The following is a 22,387-nucleotide window of genomic DNA, read 5'->3' as shown; positions in this document are numbered from 1 at the left end:
CAGTATGTGGTCGGTACGTCGCAGCGCGCACGCAACGCTCAAGAATAATAAAAGGAGAATTGTACGGTGCATTGCACCCCCGTGTCAGACGTGCAGGGGCTGGAGGGAGAGGAGGGGTTGGATCGATTCCGGGCGTTGGCGCCGAGGTCACCGGCTCGCCTTGTTCGGAGTAATGACCCTCACCCAGTGCAGTGCAATGGCATCGTCGACACTCACCCACCCCCCGGCCCCTAGCCCCTTGCCCCCTGGCCCGCCGTTTCCCTCCCACGCGGAGGGGCAGCAAGACTTTGTGCGAGGGGTCGCGGCTGAAGGGGTTAGAGGGTGTCTAGCAGGGCTTGAAACCGTTATTATAAAGATTTCGGTTCTTGAAAGAGTTATTCGGAACCTTTATTCGGAATAACCGTTATAAAGAACCTAAATATCAGACTATATAAGTATAAGTTACGATTCCTATATAGCTCTATAACTTTTATTTTTCAGGTTCTATAACTTTTATTTTTTAGGTTCTATATAAATTACAAAGCGGTTGTAGAACCGATTCTTGTAACGATTGTACAGAATTTTACAGGAAATGAAATCACAACATATTACAACTATAGATTACTCTGTGTAACCAAATTGTTTAAAAATTATTAAAAATAAGTATACAAGTGATGCTTGCATACCGCCGAGTGTATACATATACATATGTACAAACGTGTACATAATATATATTTGCTTGAACCTAAAAAATAAAAGTTATAGAGCTATATAAGAACCGTAACTTATACTTATATAGTCTGATATTTAGGTTCTTTATAACCGTTATTCCGAATAAAGATTCTTCATAACTCTTTCAGTCAGACCCTTTACATAACAGTTTGAAACAGTTATTTTCGAAACCTATTCAAGCCCTGGTGTCTAGGCGCAGCGTATCGGGCTCTCAGAAAGGTATAAACCAACCGGAGCCGGGGATGGGGGTGTGGAGAGGGTTGAGAGTGGGCTATCATAAAATCCTTCCACCACCGTTTCTTCCGATTTGCCCGCCAAGAGAGCCACTCTCATCCCCACCCAGCGGAGAACGCCGGCGCTGATGAACCTCCCCTTGCAATCCAGAACTCGTCGGGACCTTAAACTTCGGGGGAGGTCAATGATCGATAGGGATCATTGATCCACCTTGGACGCGCTCCCACCTTGACTCCCGTCGGCTAATTCCGCTGAATTATTCAGCGATTACAGATACACACACACAAACCCGGGCGCGCGACAGCGTGGGGGTATTGCACCTGTCGGGGGAGGCGTGCTAATTTTGCGGCGGGCGTGCGCTGCCCGCGCAAGGGGTGAAACGGGCGCATTGTTTGCTCGCGAGTCTCCTGGACGCGCGTAGGTACCGGGGGACAATTGGCTCGGTCGTCCACGCGATTTTCAACCCCCTTCCAATAGGTAAACGTTTGTGCTGCGATTAGAATTGATATAGGAGCAAGCGTGCTCCTAGCGAGGGGACGTAATGGTCCTTGGGACCTTTGGAATATATTAGTACGCCATTTTCGATATTGTTACTTTCCAATCAGCCCCACCGCGTGACCCCGTCCATCATACCGTCCTCCATCAGACTAAAGCACCCTCGTTCACCCCGGTGCAACCACGAAACGCGCCTGCAATTGCCATCGAAACCCACGGCAAGGCACGGCAGGAAGTCGAAGGAGGGTGCTAGTTCCGGGAAAAAAGCGTATTCGTGCCTCCCTCTGGAGAGGGCGAACCGCAGCGTCGACGTGAGGAGAAGGTGAAGCGGGTTGCGTGGCGACAGGCGCGTACCAGCACCGACACAACTGCAAGGGGACTAGGTCATTCCCCCTTGCCTTGCACTACCGAGCGAACAGGGGTCATTGCGAGACACTGAACCCTTCCAATGGTCACCCTTTCCAGCGGCGTCGCGAGCGCGCGCGCACCATTCGAGCGGGCAAAAGCAGGCGGAATCGCGGCACACCGACACGGCTACGTGCTCTCTGTCAGCCACGCTCGGTTTGTATAATTGCGACTGTGCAGACAGTCCCTTTGGGGGATAATGTCGCCTTCGCGATTTGATGGGTTCGCGGAAAGTGGCTTCTTACCGGTACTTTCCCTTTTTGATGTGCCTGACGCTTCGTGTTGCTGTACCGTGAAACGTTTGCTGGGTATATGCGTTATGCTTGCTGATCGCTACTGGGTTTTTAAGCACTTTATTTTTGGCTATTATTAAGTATACTTTGTATAAGTTGCTTCAACCTGGTTTTTGCGTGGTTTGGGGCAAACCATGGATGATTGAGCGGTGTGTGACATAGTTGGAAATTTTTCCTCCTGACTTTACTACGATGAACCCTTAATGCTACGCTGTAGAAGTATTTAGTGAATAAATTCAGATGACGAAGGAGCAACCGGAGAGTAAAAACCTTGACAAGAAATTCGTGAGAGACATGTATAAATACTTTGAATGATGACACATTAAATAAGGAAAAAATGTCTAGCGAAGAGCACTTCAGATGTTTTCTTGGAATATCGCATCGGTCTGACTTTACGGGCGCCTTCGCTATCCTCCGCTGAGGACGGATTAAAATGACCGCTTCTATTTCCACAACGTCCGAACCAAGAGCCGAACGCGGTATTTTTAAATTTTGCAACGTTTGGTGGGAAATCTTTTCAAGAACGTAGAGTGAGAATGGAGATAGTAAACAAAATGTATAAAATATACTATGAATTGAATGAAAGGCTAATACAACATTCGATAGTGTCTCTAATTAATTCTCATATCTGTAAACCAAATTTATGGAAGAAATTGCCTCGAGAATTACTTCGCAGTATCCTAACACTCGTAAACAAATGAAAGAAAATTCCACTTACACGTAGATATAAGTATTCCAATCGGGAAGCAAATTCTTTTAACTCCGAATATTGTTGCTTGCATGATTTTTAAAAAAAAAATCAATCAATCATATTAAATTAAAAGCGAGGATTCGTATCTCCCACCCTCGACCGGTAACAATATTGATACGCTTCGAATTCCCCTGTCTCGATCGTTGATTAATTATTATCGTGCCTCAGATGCCTGCTCCTAATGAATTTTCATTAGCTTCGTAATTCCGTACGTTTACGTCCTCGAAGCAGACGAAAGGCGAATTAAAAAAGTCTTCAAAATTCGATTGCTAATACCAGCAACGTTCTGGTCTTAACTTTTGTTAAAGATCTGCAATCGGTTATTTCTTACTCGTTGCCTGTGCGCTATCTGGGATACATAAAGCGTGGAAGATAAACGGTCGATAAATTAAAAACGATAATATGCGATTGCAAAACTTATTTTCGAAAGGAAACATATCTGGAGGAAAACCATAACGACACCTCGATTGCGTTCTCTAAACCGCCGTGCAGCTTACGCAGCTCGATTTTTACGAAAACCACATTGTCTGCAAATAGAACAGAAATTTTCAAATTCCCTCGTCTACGCGAAAATGAATTTCGTCGAGCGGACTGCGGCGGAGTTCCATCGCCCGCAAATGTCGGGCACGTAGCGCGACAGAATTCGTGTAATCCAAGGCGAGGGGGGGAGTCGTGTCGGCACCGGATATTTCGATCGCGACGTAAATCCATCGGTTTAGCGAGTATAATTAACGTTTCTTCTGAAACGGCCGACCAATTCGGCCGTCGGGGCCGTCTGAATGCGTCAATCGCGACGGCATTGTTCGTTCAATGAAAGCGACAGAATGGTACCGAGAGAGCAATGCTCCTCAAGTGCATCGGCAAAGTGCACTGCCTTGACCCTGCTGCATCCGCCCCTGTTGATTCCATGTCCCCATTTAAACGAACCGTGCCTCGACTTGCTTATTTAGCGAACAACTTAGCCGCATTTGTTGTTTCGTCAGCCACCCTCCGATCGATCGACGATCCGATCGTTAGGGCGTTGCTTTCGATAACGCGTGATTCGACTGGTCGTGGAACTGCAGCCACGTTTCCGAGGACTTGGCGAGGGGGATGAAGGCGATACGGCAGTACAAGAGATTAGGGTGACGAAGAGCAAGGTTGTCGAGGGATTCGCGCAAAGAAGCTTTGCGGAATGTTTACTTTAAAAGAAGATAAATGGATGGAGGGGTCGGTGCATTACAGAGGGTTAAAGATCGTACGTCCTCATCAACCCCCTAGGATGATACGAGTGCTGGCAACGATGGAAGCACCCAGGTAATTAAAGTTCTTCAAGTCTGCACGGGGAATGCTAATTATTCGGAATGAACTGTGACTTTATGTACGCGCAACTGCAGGATGATGCGTGATTCTCAAGCTATGCGACCATATTTTCTTGTAAAATGCAGAGGCAAAGGATCATTCTACAGCCGTAACGTATTCCACTTTGTCACGGAGCGGTCCGAAATAATTCACGATTCTCAATGCTAGTTCTAGTTCCCATTCCTTTTTATGATCTCCGTAACGGAGTGTCCAATGTCTCGGCGTCTGAATCGGGTTCCTCGACGATCAAAGTCTCGGAGCTTTATTCACCGAGCCGCAATTAAGACGAAAATTACGACTTAGAGAACCGTGTCGCGGAGAGCGGCGCAAAGGGGTGAAAAATCTTTAATTTGGACGGATGCATTTCCCCCGAAGATGAGAGGCCAGACAGACACGCGTCGACTAAGCGGGAGAAGGGGTAAGCGGGGGGAGCGGGGAGTGAAAAGAGGGAGACAGAGGGAAAGGGCGGACAATAATGATGGAAGATGAAAGAGGGACTAAATGCTTGTACGTGAAGCCACCTTCACGCGCGTGTATGAGGGTACAGGCTGGTCCAGAGAGCTGTTTAAAATCGAGTCGACATTCTTTTGTCAAATCAACGAGAAATGAGCTAGTCAGCAATACGTATTAGGTACAATTGGTGGGACACAATTTTAATTACTAAAAGATAGAATAATGATATAATAAATAACGAATTCGTCTGTTTCTATCCTGAAAGCTGAGTTGCGCATCGATACCCGACATCATTTCTGCAGAGATTTCGCAATTTTGTCCGCTCTGAATCACCCTGTAGATTACAGTGCGTGGAACAGCTATCCGACCACCGGGGAAAAAATGACCGAGACGGGGTTGAAAGGGAGGAAAAGGGAAAGGTTGGGGCGTCTGGGCGGGCGGCACGCTTCTACGCGACCAAGTCGGTGCATGTTACACGATGCACTAATTAGTCACACCTCCGCCCTTCTCGTCATAATGAAATTTCCAGACCCTGACACGCGTTCTCGGTAAAAAAAAAAAACACGCTCCATCCTCCCTGTGGACTTTTTCTAGAAAAGAATCATTCGCCCGAGTTCACGCTTCGCTAGTAACTCGCCCGTGATTAGCATTGCAGATGAGGGGGCGGTGGAGAGCAGTTTTAGAACAAGTAATTCCATCCAAAAAGAACTATGGGGGACGAGAGATTGACTAGGTGCGACAGAAAAAAATCGATTCCACGGAAAATGAAGCGAAAATAAATTCTGTGGATAAGTGGTTCCAGGAACGAACAGGTTTCCAAGATTCTGGAGCTGGAGATAAACGCGGGGGCCCTAAAAATATTTACTCTCCTTATCGGCTGACATGGTGCAGTCGCTTTCGGAGACGCGGGGACCTCTCCGAGGCCTGTGCTTCTCAATTTTGGGAACCGAGAATTCTGTTCGAGCAAATATATTTGAAATTCACTCCGTTTCTGGTTTATTATTGCAGCAGCTCTCTTTTAACTTCTGCAATTTTTTTTTTCGTAGATTCAAGGTCAAATTAACGCTGAATGGTATTATTGTGGTAGAAATGTGAAATGAATTTTTGGATACGTGATTTTTTTTGGTAGTGTTTAGAGATGGAGGTGAATTTTGAGAAGAGAAGTTTGGAAACCACTGCCTTATATAGTATGTACGAACGATAGTGGTGCACACACTTGACGCGCACGTGCTCCGTGCGTGTAGTCGGAAATGCACTCACACACGTGCATCTTGAGACGAGGACCGAAGGGTGTCTGCGCCCATGGTACACGTTGCGGAGCACAGCGCTGCACACCCTTACGAATTACTGTTCTAATTGACTGTTGACTACCCTCGGTCGAGCAGGCTTTCGCTTTTATTGCTAAAAACTAAATTCTGCTTTACAAAAATTCAGTACGGTAATAGTTCTTTGATTAATTGACGATGAAGAGTATACAACACGTTTCGGACATAAGGGTCGGTAGAAATTTCCAAACAAACATAGCAGGGGAGACCGGGGCTGCTAGACCAGTTTTTCAATCTTTGATTTTTAATAAATTATATAGTATATTTGATAGGGCATACATTTGGCTATCTGATTAAATTATTAAAGTTGACTCAATGTGAGAACAATTAAGGTATTTTTAGTGTTTTTCTAACACCTTGCATCCTGGTCAACTCTTAAACCAGTGAAATAAGTTTACACCTTAATAATCATTCATTTACACTGAAGTTACTCAGGGCCCGATTTAGGGGGCGCAAACGGGGCAACTGCCCAGAACGGCAAAATAGGTAGAAAGGGAAAACTAAAATCAATAAAAGCCACTAAATATATAAACCCGAATTTAGTATCAAACTTATAAATTGTTTCTAAATCACCCATATAATTACTAATTTTTTCATAAAACAAATGGTTTTCGTTATTCAACAAATCCAACCAAAAATATCGCTAACTGTCAGAAATTATATTTTAAAATAATTATTTATAATTAAATACAAAGGGCGGCAAACATCGGGCCCCGACTGTGCTATTGATAGATCTACTCCAGACGAACTCTAATTCCTCATTTACACAGGCTGCAAGTCACAAACAGAAAATAAAAAAAAATACCGCGCTGGCCACTTCTACATATTTCACATCGTCGTAAAAACATTCCGAGAAATGGTAGTGAAAATACAATCACCTACTCGCATTCGTGGAACGGAAAACGCAATGGCAGCCAAGGAACGCAACATCTCGACCTTTCCCTGTCGATGGCTCGATTAAACCCCGGAAAGCGCTTAATCCGTCCAGTCTTTTTATCGCGCAGTTATATCACGGTGCCACGTCGAAGCACACAGGCGTCGCGTTTTATCATCGTGGAACGCCAACGCAGCCGCGGTATCTCGAAATCCTCGTGGAACGATTACGCGGCCGTTTTCTCTTTTTTTTTTTTCGTTCGTCGCGGGAAAGAGGAAGAGCAATCTTCGAAGAGGCGAGCCGAACGAGGCGGGGAGACGTCGCGCGACGAGAGTACGTCAGCAGACCTTGGCCTCCAGTCAGGCGATAATACGGGGCCTCGATAAGCACCGGGGACTATCTTAAAATACCGATTTGGCCCACTCGAGAGATCAACAGCGCGCCGACTGTCTCTGCTGGTCCATGCCAGCGTTCTCCATAACGCAAACGTGCAAAACATTTCTCCAGAGCGAAAGAAGATGAAATCTGCCCTTTGGTATTGGCTGACTAGGGTTTCCAACTTCCGATTCCCTTATCCTCGATACGCTGAATGCGTAATCGAAGGCGCAGAACAACCGCGTGGCAATCAAGCGAGTAATTGGGCATTCTGGTAAACACGCCGCAAAATTCGGCAACATTCAAGTTTTTTTCTCAGTGAATACAATGGCGCGATTTTGAACTCCAGATAACATTGAAAAAACACAATTAAAAGTGTATTTAAAAAATTGTTCCGTATACATTACAAGCAGCTTAATAAATGAAAAAAGTTAGACATTGTTATTCATTGCATTGACTGACAAGAGAACATCCCAAACCCGGAAATTCAAAAAATTCTGAAACTTTGTGAATATGTAGAGAATTTCCTTCTGATTACAACGGGGTTTTTGTTTGCTGCCCAAATTCACTCTCAGGGGTTGTAATTGACCCCTGAAAATCTGGTTATTTTCCGATTTTGTGATATAACTCGTGAACTGTAAAATAATTTTCTTACCAAATGATAGATATAATTAAAAGAAGTAACTTTTGTCTTGAAACTTTTTCTTTATCTCTTACAGTTCCCGAGTTATAACTCAAAATCGAGAAATAGCCGAATTTTGCAGGGGCTAATTGCACCCCCTCGAGTGAATTTGGGGAGCAAACAAAAATTGCGCTGCAACCAGGAGGAAATCCCCTACATATTCACAAAGTTTCAGAATTTTTTGAATTCTCAGGTTCGGGATCTTCCCTTGTGAGAAAAAAAGCCTGAAGTCGCCGAATTTTGCGGCATGATTACCAGACTGACCCCTTAAACAGTCCCAAAGGATATACCTCTGCTTTGAAATACACTTGTCCTTAAGGCAAGAGGAAGAAGACTGTCCTCGGCGATTGGGACCAGGAGGCCCATAGGTGGTGCAAGACCATCGAGGCAGATTTCTGCCGGTAAAAGGTACCTACGAAGCGCGCCGCGTCGTCGCTGTTAATTCGACAAATAATGCGGGCGCCTCCTTGGTGAAGCGCAAGCAGCCGGGTTTTCGGGGCGCTTTCCGGAATGTTCTCATGGCCAAGGTCGCGCCTCGCGTCATCTCGTCCAATTTATATTTAGAGGCCGACATTGACTCTTTTTCTCTCGCAGAGACGTCGGCATAGATCACGGTCCGAGAGTTCGTCTCTCGCGCCGGCTCCCCGAGTTTCTCTTGCAACCGAAATCGCCTTTTCTGGGTAAGGATAACGCCCCGCGGTCCCCGGCGATGCGGGCGCCACGCGAGACCCGCGAGAAAACCATCCCGCGATAGAATTTCTCGAGCAATTCACCTCGCACCGACACTGGAAGCGCTCCTACCATTGCCTCGCGGCGGGAATCGCCAGTTCGGTCGACCGAACGTTCCAGAAGCCCGCTCTCGTTATCATACACGTCACTCGTGGGTTCTCTCGTCCAATGTCATCGAAATAATACATATCTTCGCAACCGCCCAGCGGTGCGACGCGTATCGGTGGCGGAATCGACCGCAAACCGATCCGTCGCGCGGCACCCTATCCGAATTCGGCGACGAGCTCACGGCCGGGAACGTCGGAACGACTTTCCGAACGTGATCCGCCCTGATCGAAGAATGCACCGTCGCGGGGATATCGATTTTCTATCGCGCTGAATGGAGTTTATCGGGAATATTATGTGGCGCGCTAGATACGAGCTGCTATTGTTCAATGCCACCTTCGGATAAACGAGATAATTCTGTTGACCGTGAAACCGTGAAAAATATTTGCGCCGCCTCATACCTAGCGGAGTACTCGGCTTCTTTTTTTAAATCTGCATCGGTCGGCGACGCTATTTCGTGTCTCCCTTTCGACGATCAGATTGCTTTCTACTTGCTTTCTCTTCTCCCTTTCCTCCGTACCGTTAACGCGCTGTTTCGATGGAAATGGATTATCTGGCGATTAGCCTGGGTAGCGGAACGATCGGCCCCCGACCGACGATGGATAGTCACCGATCGTTATCGCGCCGGCCGATCACACGGAACGGCGACCCTGACATTAGGCGCTGCAATGTCGATTATTTAACTCGCATCTGCGTGACGAGGTCACCTTATAACAAAACGAGTTGATCTTTGCAATGCCGAAACCGTGTTGTTATTTAAATTTCGAACGGGACCGAGATGCCTTCCAGATTAGCGTTTAGAAAGACCTGAAACAGGTTCGCCGACGCGACCGAGCGTCTCCGCCTCGTTTCCTTCGATAACGCTCGAGCTGAGATTTCGATGCTTACACAATTCCGATGAAAACACGTTCGGCGTTCAGGTCTGTTTTTCGCGCGGCTGCATCCGCCCACTCAGCTTTACTTTCGGCGGGAATCAGTTTCGAATTAGTGGGAGAATCAAGTCCTTTATCAAGTCCTCTCCCCACTTGATATTAAAATCAACGGCAATTCCAAGATCCCTTGCTCCGATTCAAGCCGTTTTAGGCGCAGCTTCTACCTTTACACCGTGTTTATCGGTGACGCCAGAAATACCAAGAATGCTAGTGTAATATTTGCGACATTTGCTGCTGCCCCGTCATCTACCGTGGATCGATAAAGACCCACGCGAATCGGTACCAAACGCATACACGCGGTTTGTTTCGCCCGGCGAAGAGACCTCGGCGTTCATCAACGACGGATCGATTATCGATTATCAGGCTACGCGGGTATTAACTTTCAGAGGCAGAAGCCCCGTGTAACGCGCTACATATCGATTCCCCGCGGACAGACCGTCTATTGACCGACCCCATCGATTTACTTTCATTTTCCAATTCACGCTCTACATCAATTCCCAGCAAGCATTCACCTTCAATCCTCTCCTCCGACTCGTGTTTCCGCACCACCTATTCGCGACTGCGGAATTAATTTCAGATTAAAAAGCTGAAAACACGAGGGCAGCCGATACAAATTCTCTGTACAGAGGATAGAGCCCTCGATCCGTCCACACGCCCACGCGAGCTTCTCGCAATTTTTCGTACACACACGCACACCTCCGATTCAACCTGTGCCAGAGACAATACACGACAAAGAGGCACAGTTCCGAGACCTCATCGTTTACGCGACAGAGTGGAGCGTCCTCGAGGCGATGCAGCCTCGGTGCAACCGATCGCGCTCTTGGTGTATTCCGAGTCTCCGCTCTTTTGTATTTACACGGGGGGGGCGGCGGCGGGATCGCGAGAGAGCTTTTACTCGGGCGAAGAAAGCGAGGGACTTATTTTTAGGCGCGAAACCCGCTACGATCGAGGAGTTATAGACGTCTCGCGCGGCGTGTCAACCTTCCTTCTTCCCGCCCACACCCTCAGACTTCGTTACACAAAACGTCCGGCTGTCACGGAGAGCGCAGACGACCGTAGCGCTTAGCGCGGCTTATCGTTAATGAAACGTACAGACGTAAACACTAAACATAGTACGCCAGCCAGAATGTAAAGCGGTTCTGCGAACAAGCCTGATCAGGGACGCCCTGTCCATCGGATTACGAGCCTCTTTCGAACGTTCCAGAGGACGAAAAAAAAAAGGGGGAAGCGGAAAACACGAACGAAATTCACCACGTAGCAGATCGGCGCGGCTGGAGGTTAACGGTTAGATGGAGAGGAGTAATTTGTAGTGGGATTTGAAACGGAAGTTCTGTTTACCAGTTTCTTAACATTTAAAGAAAAAAATTATTTTACATAACTGGTAGGCGTTTTCTGTTTACACCACATCCTACCCCGGCCTTTCCTCCAGTTTCTCGATCTCCCGTTTGTGAAAAGCAGGGCTTGAAACCGTTGTTATGAAGATTTCGGTTCTTGAAAGAGTTATGAAGAACCTTTATTCGGAATAACCGTTATAAAGAACCTAAATATATAACTTTTATTTTTTAGGTTCTATAACTTTTATTTTTTAGGTTCTATATAAGTTACAAAGCGGTTATAGAACCGATTCTTGTAACGATTGTACAGAATTTTACAGTAAATGAAATCACAACATATTATAACTATAGATTACTCTGTGTAACAAAATTGTTTAAAAATTATTATAAATATGTAAGCAAATATATATTATGTACACATTTGTACATATGTATATGTATACACCCGGCGGTATGCAAGGATCACTTGTATACTTATTTATAATAATTTTTAAACAATTTGGTTACACAGAGTAATCTATAGTTATAATATGTTGTGATTTCATTTACTGTAAAATTCTGTACAATCGTTACAAGCATCGGTTCTATAACCGCTTTGTAACTTACATAGAACCTAAAAAATAAAAGTTATAGAACCTAAAAAATAAAAGTTGTAGAGCTATATAGGAACCGTAACTTATACTTATATAGTCTGATATTTAGGTTCTTTATAAAGGTTATTCCGAATAAAGGTTCTTCATAACTCTTTCAGTCAGAACCTTTATATAACAGTTTGAAACAGTTATTTTCGAAACCTATTCAAGCCTTGATGAAAAGTAGCTTCGAGGCTGAAGAATCCCAAAGGCCCGTAGAAGACGCGCAGAAGTTTAAAGTTCAATCTCGAATTTAGGATAAAGTGTATCGAGAGACTGCTTTTTATTTACGGACGATGCAGATCAGCCAATCGTTTATATAAGATCGTCGTCTTGACTAAATTACTTCAGTCTGCCTGTGTATGCATCGATGTATCACAGAGATCAGTAAAAAGCCGTTCGATAAAAACGTTATCGCTATGATAATCTAACGTGACCTATCAAACTTATCGATACTGCAGGTGCATGGAGAGAAGGAGAGTCTAAAGGGGACCCAAGATTCTCTGAATACGGATTAATATAATTAATTTCCACGATTCATCACAGAAAAGTTGCTACAATATCGATCAAACAGGAATCAAGATTCCCCCAGTGTATTCCACATCTAAAGTGAAAAGTCCCTACCCCATCTTATCACTAAATCTCACCTATCCCGCCTACTATCCTCAGCTATCGTTTGCCTACTTAACTATCCCTAAACTCGGATAAGACACAGCGAATTTGTGTCTCGCTTGTACCACGAAAGGAAACCATAAGAACCAAAAGTAAATGCTCTCATTAAGTCCATTCTTGTATTTGTATTTTTGTTTTCCTGTTAAACAGGATACCGTTTCAACGCCTATCGCTTCATATTGCCCAACGAACTATAGTCCTTTTTTAATCTTTTTTCCTCCTCTCTCTCTCTCTCTCTCTCTCTCTCTCTCTCTCTCTCTCTCTTAGTACATAATGAAAACTGTACATAAATCGCCAAGAACATTTTTAGGCTTCGAATGAAACTTTCAAGTGTTTTCAAGTGGAAAATACACCCAGTCGTTTCCCTCTTTACCGAGCCACATCTACTTTTACCGCAGATTACCTTGTATTACCATTAATTACATTTTTCCATCGTATTTTCCTTATTAATTATAAGAAACTACAAAATGATCCCCAGTATAATACGCCACAGAACATTTAAGGAAAGAAGAGTGTAAATGTTTTCTTAAGATTAAGAAAGAATATTAAAAGATGGCCGATAAAGGGTGGTAGGAATCAGTAATGAGGGCGTTCAGCCGAGAGATTCGCAGATTCAAAGATTTCAAGAAAAATGGCGAAGAAATAAAGCTGGAGACTCACCGAGATCAGGAATGGAGCTGGTGGGCTCCTCGTGGTGGCCCTTGCCCTCGTTGGACGCTCTGGCTCTGGGGGGCGGCGGCGGCGGCGGTGGTCTCATGCTGGACGTCGAGCTGACTACGACGGTGGCTGGCGGCGGTGGTTGCGTTGGGCCTCCGTTCCTGTGATTCCCTCGCATTTGGGTCTGTGGTGACATCAGGACCGTGTCACCTCGGTGCCCCTGTGGCGGCCTGGGGCACCAGCCATGTAGCACCCTTATCGCGCTCCTCACTTCCGCCTGGAGTTCGGCGGCCCTGTCCCTCGCCGTGTGAGCCACCTTTAATGCGTATCCCCCGCGGTCGCGGGTCACGGGATCTCTCGTGAAAGCTCGCCAACGATCGACGTGGTCGGCGTCATTCACAATAACACACGCGGCTGCACGATCGTTCGATATCCGGTAATCGATGGGGGCGAGTCGGCAGCGGCACCGCGAACGGAGCGAGAAAACACCGCACGCGAGACAGCGAGCCAGCCGCTAACAGTCCGATTCACCGTTCACGCCGCTACGTTTCACCGTATCTACGCGCGGATGTCTCTCGAATGTCACGGTCAATGTCTTGCGCGACGGCGTGACACCTGCAGCGGAAGCCCTCGCGGCGACACTCCGAACTAATCACTCACTTGACGCGCGCCCCGACCGATTCCGCGGCTCGATGAGTAATCACTGTTGCTCGAAAGCGAGAAACTCCCTGCCAGCGTGAGAGGAAAACGGACGCCACCCGTTCGAGAGAGAGAGAGAGAGAGCGGGTGGGTGGGAGGGAGGAGGAGGTACTATGGCTGGGAAGGTGCGAGACCGGCCGATGCCTCGTTTGACACCGGCGGAAAAAGCCGAGCCACTGTTACCGTGAAGCCTCGACCCGTTCTGGGACACTCGGGGCCCGGTGTTGATTGTTTTGGAAAATTCTCGCGGCAGCGCACGTGCGCCGTTGCTCCTCCGCGGAGACCTTGAGACTGCGAGCTCGGTCTATTGCTCTTGGGAAATATTCAATGCCACTGATATCCGAAAGTTCGAGAGGCGTACAAGTTCCTTTGGGTGATTAAGGGGGCACACGCGACGCACTGCTCGGATTATCCAATGCTCCAATGCCAGTAACTGCGATCCGGTATTCTCGCGCGAGGTGACACGTGCGGGACGCAGTCCCGACTCGCGTTCAGTTCAGACCAGATTGCCGAGGTGTCACTGACGCCGCGATCCTCGCATTGGTCCGCGTGGACGAGAGTGTTTCTTAGCGGTTCGCCGAAAACAACAGTCCTCGGAATACGAGTAGTCCCTCGCGAGCCACCGTCGACCTTTCCCTCTCTCCCACCACCCACGCAGCGTCCTCCTCCCTTCTGCTTTCTCGCTCCCGCCCTGGTGCCGGCGTTACACTCTACCCCTCTCCTCTGGCACACTCACGGTTTCCCTTTCTCGCCACCCTTGATACGGCCGTCCGGACGGGGAGAGACGCGCGACGCGATCCACCTCCAACCGATGACCGCGGAGAGTTCGTACGGCGAGAGGAAAAGCCGCCGGGAACCGTGAACGCCCTCGCGGGCGAAAGTGCAACGCGACCGCTCGATGGATTGTACGACGCGAAGCCGGACGCTAATTGCACGATCTCTGACGCTGACGGTGGGATCGATAACAATCGATATGATCGATCACGTGATCGTGACGTATGCGAGGGACCATGGCGGAAGGAACGCGCGCCCCCCTATGCTGCGCTCTGTACAGAGAAACGGGCACTTTCCTCGATGAAGTGAAAATCGTATGTCACTGCATGCACGCGTCACTTGGTCGAGCGAAAAAGTCGGTGGTTAGAGCGCAGACGGCAATGAGCCGACGACGACGAGAACCGTCATCGACGCCGGCGAAAGTGAGAGTGCGGCTGGCCGCGGTGGATTCAGCGGTGCATACGCGCTCCTCGTTCCTCTCTCTCTCTCTCTCTCGCTCTCTTCCTCTGGCCAGATGTCTCCCTCGCCTCCTGCTGTCTCTCTCGCTGCTCTATCCTTCCCTCTCAGCTATCTTCCTCGGCCCTCCTCGCTGCAAGCAGCCCTCTCTGTCTCTCGATCCGTCCTTCCCCGATTCACTGTCCCGTTCTCGCTTTATCTCGGCCCTTACGGGTAGCCTACAGCCTGTGGCGAGCGCGCATGGTTTCGACCTATAGCGTTCGACGTTCCAACGCGCTGTCCGCGCGCACCGACAGCGCCCGCGTGTATAAACGACCGCTCCGCGATACGACCTCACACTAACCCATACGCAACACGATCTACCGGCGTGCGCGCGCGCACTGCAGCGCTCTCTCCGTCTGCCTCCCTCGCCCTTTCTCCTTTTCGCTTTCGTCTATCGCCCTCTCTCCTTTCTTCCCCCTGTCCAGCGATAACGCTCTCTCGCTCTCGTTCCCTGTCTTTCAAAATATCTTTATCCCCGGTTGTTTCTCTTTGGCATCGGCCCCGCTCCTCCTTATCCTGGCCAGCATTAATTTTTCACCGCGTTACGCCGCTCCGAGCCTTCCCTTGGCGACTGCACTCCGCTCTGCATTTCACGTCGCTCCTATTCGCTTCCGTGGCCAAGGACTGGACGAGTGCGCGTCCGTCACACCTAACCTCTCGAGTTTACATCGTGCACGCGATCGCGGCGGCGGCGCGCATGCGCGGTAGCACGTTCCCGGGACGATATACTTTGAGCGCGAATACGAAGCGTGCTATTGCGACCGTGCGCCAGCGAAATACGAATGGTACGACACTAGATGTGCAGATAGGCGAACGGGCCTGCGAATGGTGCGTGTCTGCGCGTCCATCTGCGCGATGCAAGGCTTCGGTAAGAACGTGCAGACGTATGGGATACCTTTCGTGCTGCGCTCGCACGAGCGCGACGAGCGCGTGGACGCGACAAGTGCAAACGGACTTGCGCCCGCCAAGTAGAAGGGGGTTGTAGAGGCAGACAGAGGGACCACGGGGAAGCTAGTCGCACCACCCACGGTTGACCTAGGCGCGTGTGCGTGGCCGACGAGTGCTACGCACCGAGGGGAGCAGGAGTGGGCGATCGCTCGAACCTTGGGTACTGGGACAACTGACGCATACCTCGATGCTGTTTCAAGCCTTATGGCACGCAATTTTTATGGGGGAGACCCGCTCGATAACTATCGCTCTGCATTATTTACAAAATAAATAGAAGAGTAAGCAGAATTAACTGTCTTCGCGCGTCTGCAGAAATTTGATACAGAAAACCCGTGATCAGTGATCGGACCGATACCGATACTGTTAATGGTTTGGCGATGTCGTCGTTTATGTTGTTATGTTTTTCTCGTTACTTTATATTTTCCGTTTTATTTTATTTTTTCTGTTTATGTTACGTTATTTTATATATATTTATTGTACTGAATTGTTCAAGCTTTGTATACTAAAGGGTTCTCCCGTCGAAATAATAATAATAATAATAATAATAATAATATTCAATCAATTCGATACTAAAGTACTCAATGGACACTATCGATAAGTATTGAAGTTTTAGGTACTTGGTATCAATTTTCGATACTGATACTACTTGAATCGATATCAATTCCAAAAGTGCTTACAACGAATCAATACCCGTTTGATACCTCACGAAAGTATCGATTCTCGTTTGATACCTCACAAAAGTACCGATGCCCGTTTGATACCTTACGAAAGTATCGATGCACGTTTGATGCCTGATGAAAGTATCGATATGCATGTCATATTTCTACAAACGTTTGGTATTCGTTTAATATTTTACGAATGCATCGATACCTGTAGATATTAAACTTTTGAAATTATGGATATTCATTTGATACTTCACCGAAATATATTGATAAAAGAAATGACGTTTTATCAATTAAGCAGGTGATGCCAAGATGATTACGGCAAGAAGAAATTGTATTGATTCCCCAGTTAATCGTATCATGCTTAACGATCTCTCTTTTTACTTAAAAACTTACGATTAGATTTCTTGTCTCGATATATTCATTTATTAAATTTATTGGTCCATCTACAAAGTGATAAGCTCTCTGTTTCTTGAATTGCAACCGCGACCGTCTCAACGGCGCAAAGATTATTACTTGTATCGATGCTTTGTATTGACTTGTGCCGTCAACAGGTGATGCCGGGTATATCAAAATGGGTATCAATACTTTCGGGATCGAACGGGTATCGATCCCTTCATAGAGGTATCAAATAGGTATCGATACTTTCGTGAGGTATCAAACAGGTACCGATACCTTCATAGAGGTATCAAACGGATATCGATACTTGCATAGATTTCTGATACCTACGTCATATATATACAATTCGATACCGCATCATAATTTCCGGGCTGGTACCGATAGTATTGATTTAGTATCGGCCCGATCACTACCCGTACTGGCGCATGGTACACGCACTTGTGGTGTGCAAAGGTTCTACTAAATGTACTTCGGCCACCCGTTTCAACAGACACGCGATTTTTATTTATTATGAAGATGAATCTATTGGCTCCCGGGTTAATGGCAAACACCACTAATGTGGATTTAACTAATTCAAGATTTTGTACAATCCGTTACCAATTTCTGTCATCGTTGCCGCCTATGACCAGGGCTTTGCACCGAGTAGCGACAAGCCTGACGCAAACGACCAGCCGATAGGCAGGGGTGGCTAAGTGCGCGGTCGCGGTTGCGCGGCCGCTATCACATGGCCTTGTCCTTGAATGAGGCTCGTGAACCCGACTGCCGCTTTCATCGATCAGCCCCCGCATCCCGCTTCGACGCACTCGCTATAACCATCCATCTATCTCGGTGCAATAGCGTACCTAGCCCGGAGTACTCCCGGATCAACGGATCCCTCTGCAACGAGCTCTCGAGGCCCCGGCAAGGGGACCGCATAAATTGCTGTGCCCCGATTTTAACGATACTCTACAGAAATACGAGCGACTAAAAAAAGCAATTTTCTCTGCAGTCGTTTTTGTTGTAACTCACTAGGTTGGATTACTCGAGAGGATTCTTATATTTGGGAGGCAGACAATAAGGGCACACGAGTTTAGTATTACGACATTAGCACTGGAAATCAAGTGCTTGCTCCATTATCATAAGTGAACGCTAGTAGCGTTGCAGTTTCCTTATCCCATTCCTACGTGCTAATACGAGCGGCAGATTTAAAGCTCCAACAGTTTTCTTAGACACTCAACAGCTTTCAAGGTGCGTAACAATTGTACGTAAATCTCTGAACCATTAGGTATCTACGCAAACAGACGAATACATATCAGGTACCTCTTGTTTCTCCGCCTGACTGTGTACTTAATTCGCCATGGATTCTAATTGCAGGCTACTATGTTATTCGGAGATCACACTTCGAAGACCTTTGGTCAAGATTCTGCGCGTGGTAGCTATATTTTTGCCTCGTTTCTCCAGAGCTACAGTGATTACCGAGATCCCTCCCGTCGCAACGACACGCGGAAGAATGGAGCGTAATAAGTGTAATAACGCGGGCATTAAGCCATCCTGAATTTCATCCGAGGATCCTCGCAGACGGTGGATTTAACGAAGCGGGCGTTGTAGGTCGTTTATCGAAGGTCAAGGTCCCTATTGCTGAGGACCCAGGCTGGCATTCGCTCCCGCACTGCGCACCGCCGTCCCTGAATACCCTGGAATATCGAATTTTCGGGTTTATTAGAGTGACATACGACGACACGGGGATACGGGTTATGGGAGGTGGGTCTGTCTCCCCGCTGTTGGCTACTACGCCTAATTTTCTCTACGGCTAAATATATCCGAAGAAAAGATGCCTCGGGACGATCGATCTCCGTTGTCCCGATTTTCCTCGGAGCTGCAGTTAATTTAAAAAGACTCGTAAATAATACATTTACATTCGCTAATTAGGAAACAGGATAATTGAAATTTTCACCGTGGAACAAATTTTGTGTACATTATTCATCGAATAAAGATAACCGAAGCACTCGAAACTACTAACTTCTTCCTCTAGATCATTCCCAAACCTTTCCCTTTCATCTCGCCATTAAACAAACTTTTAATTGTGCGCAGACATTCGGCCAACGAAGGGTTCATTACGGCGACCGTCGAATAAAATTTCAACCCTCGAAGAGAAGAGACATCGACCCGCTATCTGCCGCTGCATATAGTCGCCCGACCTCGACGAGGATTTCTTATCACTAGGGGTTGCAATCTCTGCAAAAGAATCTCCCCGAAAGTCTGCCATCCATTAACGTCCCTTTCGAGGGGTTAAAAGTGTTTCTTCGAGAAGGAGCCCTCCCCCGTTACGAGGCACCATTATTTAAAAAGTTTCACGTATCAATCCTAACCGTTTGCAATACTTAACATTCAATTGCTTACTCTGCCTAAGGAACTCCAAACCCACCCCTTGCGGGGGTGTATCGACTCTACGGTCACGGAAAAGATGTTCGCGGGTCAACGTCATAGAAGTCGCGGAAGATGCGACAGAAGAGCGTTCTACGGTTCAAGGATTATCACTGCTAAATGCGCAAGATGGGGGTGAAGGACGCGATGCACTTTGATCGGTGTGTGGGTAACAGATCGGCCACATCGATTCGACGAAAGCACTTTTTCATTTTCCTCTGCCTCGTAGAGCCCTTGAAAAGCTCGAAGGGCCTAGTGTGCGCGCAGTGGCTACTGGATAGTTTGACCCTGGCCTCGCAGCAGCATATTGCGCGCCACATTGCGAGGCCATTCCCGCGAGGGGGTAATCTCGTGGCTGGCCAGCGTATTACGTGGTCGAGGTCGCAGTTGTTTAGATCTAGATGAACCTGAATCATCAAACCGGTCTGAATGTGGTGCGCTGGCTGGCTGGAGAGCCCGCGGTGTAGCTCGGCGCGACTCTCGTTGTATTAGGTTAGGGACAAGACGTGCTGTAGCACGCATGGGTTAGAATAGAGAAAGGCCATGGGGAGGGGCGAGCTGTGGTGATCCGATTGATATCAGGGGGGAGGGAGAGGCGACCTCGCGGAGATAAGGCCGAGGATATCGCTTAGGCGGCGGCAGATGAGGAGGCGGCAGGAAAGCGGGGTGGAATGGTAGATAATGATAAAGAAATGGGGGAGATGATGGAATGAAAGTGGAATAAACGAAGGTGGAAGACACGGACGAGTGGGCGGGGGGCTTGATTGAGATGGACACTGGTGAAATATGTATCTGCGCAAGAAAGGGATGCGACGGAGGCAGGCGAGATGGAAGAAAGGGAAATATGGGCAGTGGAATTAACAGGAAAGGTGGATTGCGGAGAGAAAGTAGATGAATGGGTGGGCTGGAGGGAAAACTTTAGCGATCCTTGGAAGTTTCACTTGACTTTACAAGGCATTAACTCGTGGGTCTGGTAGATTTGATTCTTCGTTTACTTGGGCAGAGTGCGAAGGGATAAGGAGTAGCTTCCAACGGAGGAGATAGAAGGTAGGGAGAGAAGTGATTCTATAACTGAGGGAAGAGAAGATGCCTGACACAAAGGGTAACGTTCGAATGAGGAGGCAAGGTCGGCTCATGCTTGAAGGAGGTCCTCGCGTGTTTAATCTATTTAGAGAATACCTCTGCATGCTTGTCTGCTCCCAGTCGATACAGCTCGTCTTGTCTTCGACGTCCCCGGCTCTTCTATTTTGGTAACAAAGAAGTGTATCAAATTTTTCAACTCCGTAACATTTAATCTCGCCCATTTCGTAAACCTAAACTCGCAGGACCTCGATCAGTGAAGCCGCGAAAGTTTCTCAGAATCCACGATATCCTCAGATTATACTGAAGCCCAACGAAGCTCCCAAGATAAGAGAAATTCTTAGCACCTTAGAAAACGTGAATCCACTTTGCATCATTCTACCTAAAACAACGATCGATCTCCAAGCAGAGTTTATCTTCCACCCTTATATCCCTTGATATCCCTTGTCTCCTTTGCATCTTCACTTTACCTAAGGTGAATGCCCCAATTTCTGCTCATGTGCCCATTTCCGATCGTTTTACATCGCTATTTTTCATGAGCAGAAATACGGACATTTAGAGGATTATATATTTAATTACAAATTACTAACAGTTAAACATCTTGAAATATCTTCCTTAAATAGTTTTTGAATTGCTAGATTTATTATTAAAGAATTAATCAATTACTCTGCAAATTTTCATCACAAACAAATTTTTTACACCTTCTTTATGACGAGTTACCTCTTAAATCAGCAGAAATTGGGACATTCACCTTACTCGCGCCCGTGGCCCAGGCATTTCTTCTGGAACGAGAGCAGTTTGTGTAACGTGTTTCGCTCGGACTACACTTTCACTCGCACTGCACTTTCTATGCTACTGTTACGCTGTTCTAATCCGAAATACCATAGCCAGGCTGCTTCGCAGTGAACCCTTAAGTCAATACCAAACCAATTTCGAAACCCCCCGACGAAAATCCCAGCCAACCTTCAGGGAACACCGCAGACGCAGAAAAATCACTATGTCACCTTGCAATTTCTCGAGAAAGTAAGAAAGCATGGTCCAGCCATATTGCCAAAGCCGACGTCATATTTGGCTACCCAGCGTTCAAGCCACGCACTTACATCGCCGTTCATAAGCATTAGGGCATCTGCTCTATCTGCGCGGAATGCGGTATTTGTACAGATTCGATACTTCTCGCTGCTTTTAACTTAAAATACCAAATGCCTGCAGTGAAATTTGCTAGACTTGTTCGATGCATAGATTTCCAACGGCTTTCGCAATTATTCCACGCAGGGTAGGTGGCCTGATACTTCTGAGCGACAGTGTATATGCGCGCAGGAACAGCGACTCATCATCGCGCAGCTTCTCGTGGTAACATTAGCCCCGTCTCATGAGATCGCGTGGACGTGTGCCGTGGTCATCCCACTGGGCCCAGCATCCCTGATACCGAGGTCGTGTTACAGCCAGGGATCAATCGATCCCCGTCGAAAGAGGATAAAATGCGCAGCGGGTTGCGTAATTGTCGCGAAAGCATCGCCGAGGAGGAAACAGAGGTCGAGCTCGGGGAGAGAACGCGAGAGTGGTTCAAGTTCACGTAGCTCCCGGGGCTCAAGGTTGACGGAGAAAGCCTTGCTCGTGGTCTCGTTGCCGACATAGTCCTCGGCCACCCGATACACCGCCGCACACCAGCTTCACTCGGGCAGAATGCTTTAACTAACCCAGAACTCGCGGTACAGGTCACCCTGGACCGCGGGCAGGCTTTCCTCCACTGGATGCTTCTGAAATATGCCCGGTGCGGTTAAATTTAATGGAATCCGCGACTCGGTGTACAACTATTCGGAGTAGAACAGCGCACTCTTATTCGCCGCAATGTTTGTGTCAGAAACGTGACTCGCCCATTACGAGGCGACGCTGAAGCGCACTGATCCTCCAGGGATAAGGGGCT

At 47.4% G+C, this 22,387-nt stretch overlaps 1 protein-coding gene across 1 annotated transcript in view; it reads right to left on the bottom strand.

The window, feature by feature from the left end:
• The window catches only part of E75 (ecdysone-induced protein 75), a 172,283-nt gene extending 158,865 nt beyond the window's left edge, over positions 1-13,418 (bottom strand). The window contains exon 1 of the mRNA XM_076815502.1: positions 13,004-13,418. Within this exon, the coding sequence (XP_076671617.1) occupies positions 13,004-13,196 (193 nt within the window). The 5' untranslated portion in view covers positions 13,197-13,418. The remainder of the gene's footprint in view (positions 1-13,003) is intronic.
• Between the last annotated feature and the right edge of the window lie 8,969 nt (positions 13,419-22,387).

This window comes from Andrena cerasifolii, chromosome 6 (genome assembly GCF_050908995.1).
Source record: "Andrena cerasifolii isolate SP2316 chromosome 6, iyAndCera1_principal, whole genome shotgun sequence".
Classification (NCBI taxonomy): Eukaryota; Metazoa; Arthropoda; class Insecta; order Hymenoptera; family Andrenidae; genus Andrena; species Andrena cerasifolii.
The sequence above is the reverse complement of the archived record's forward strand: the minus strand, read 5'-3'. Positions and strand labels throughout refer to the sequence as shown.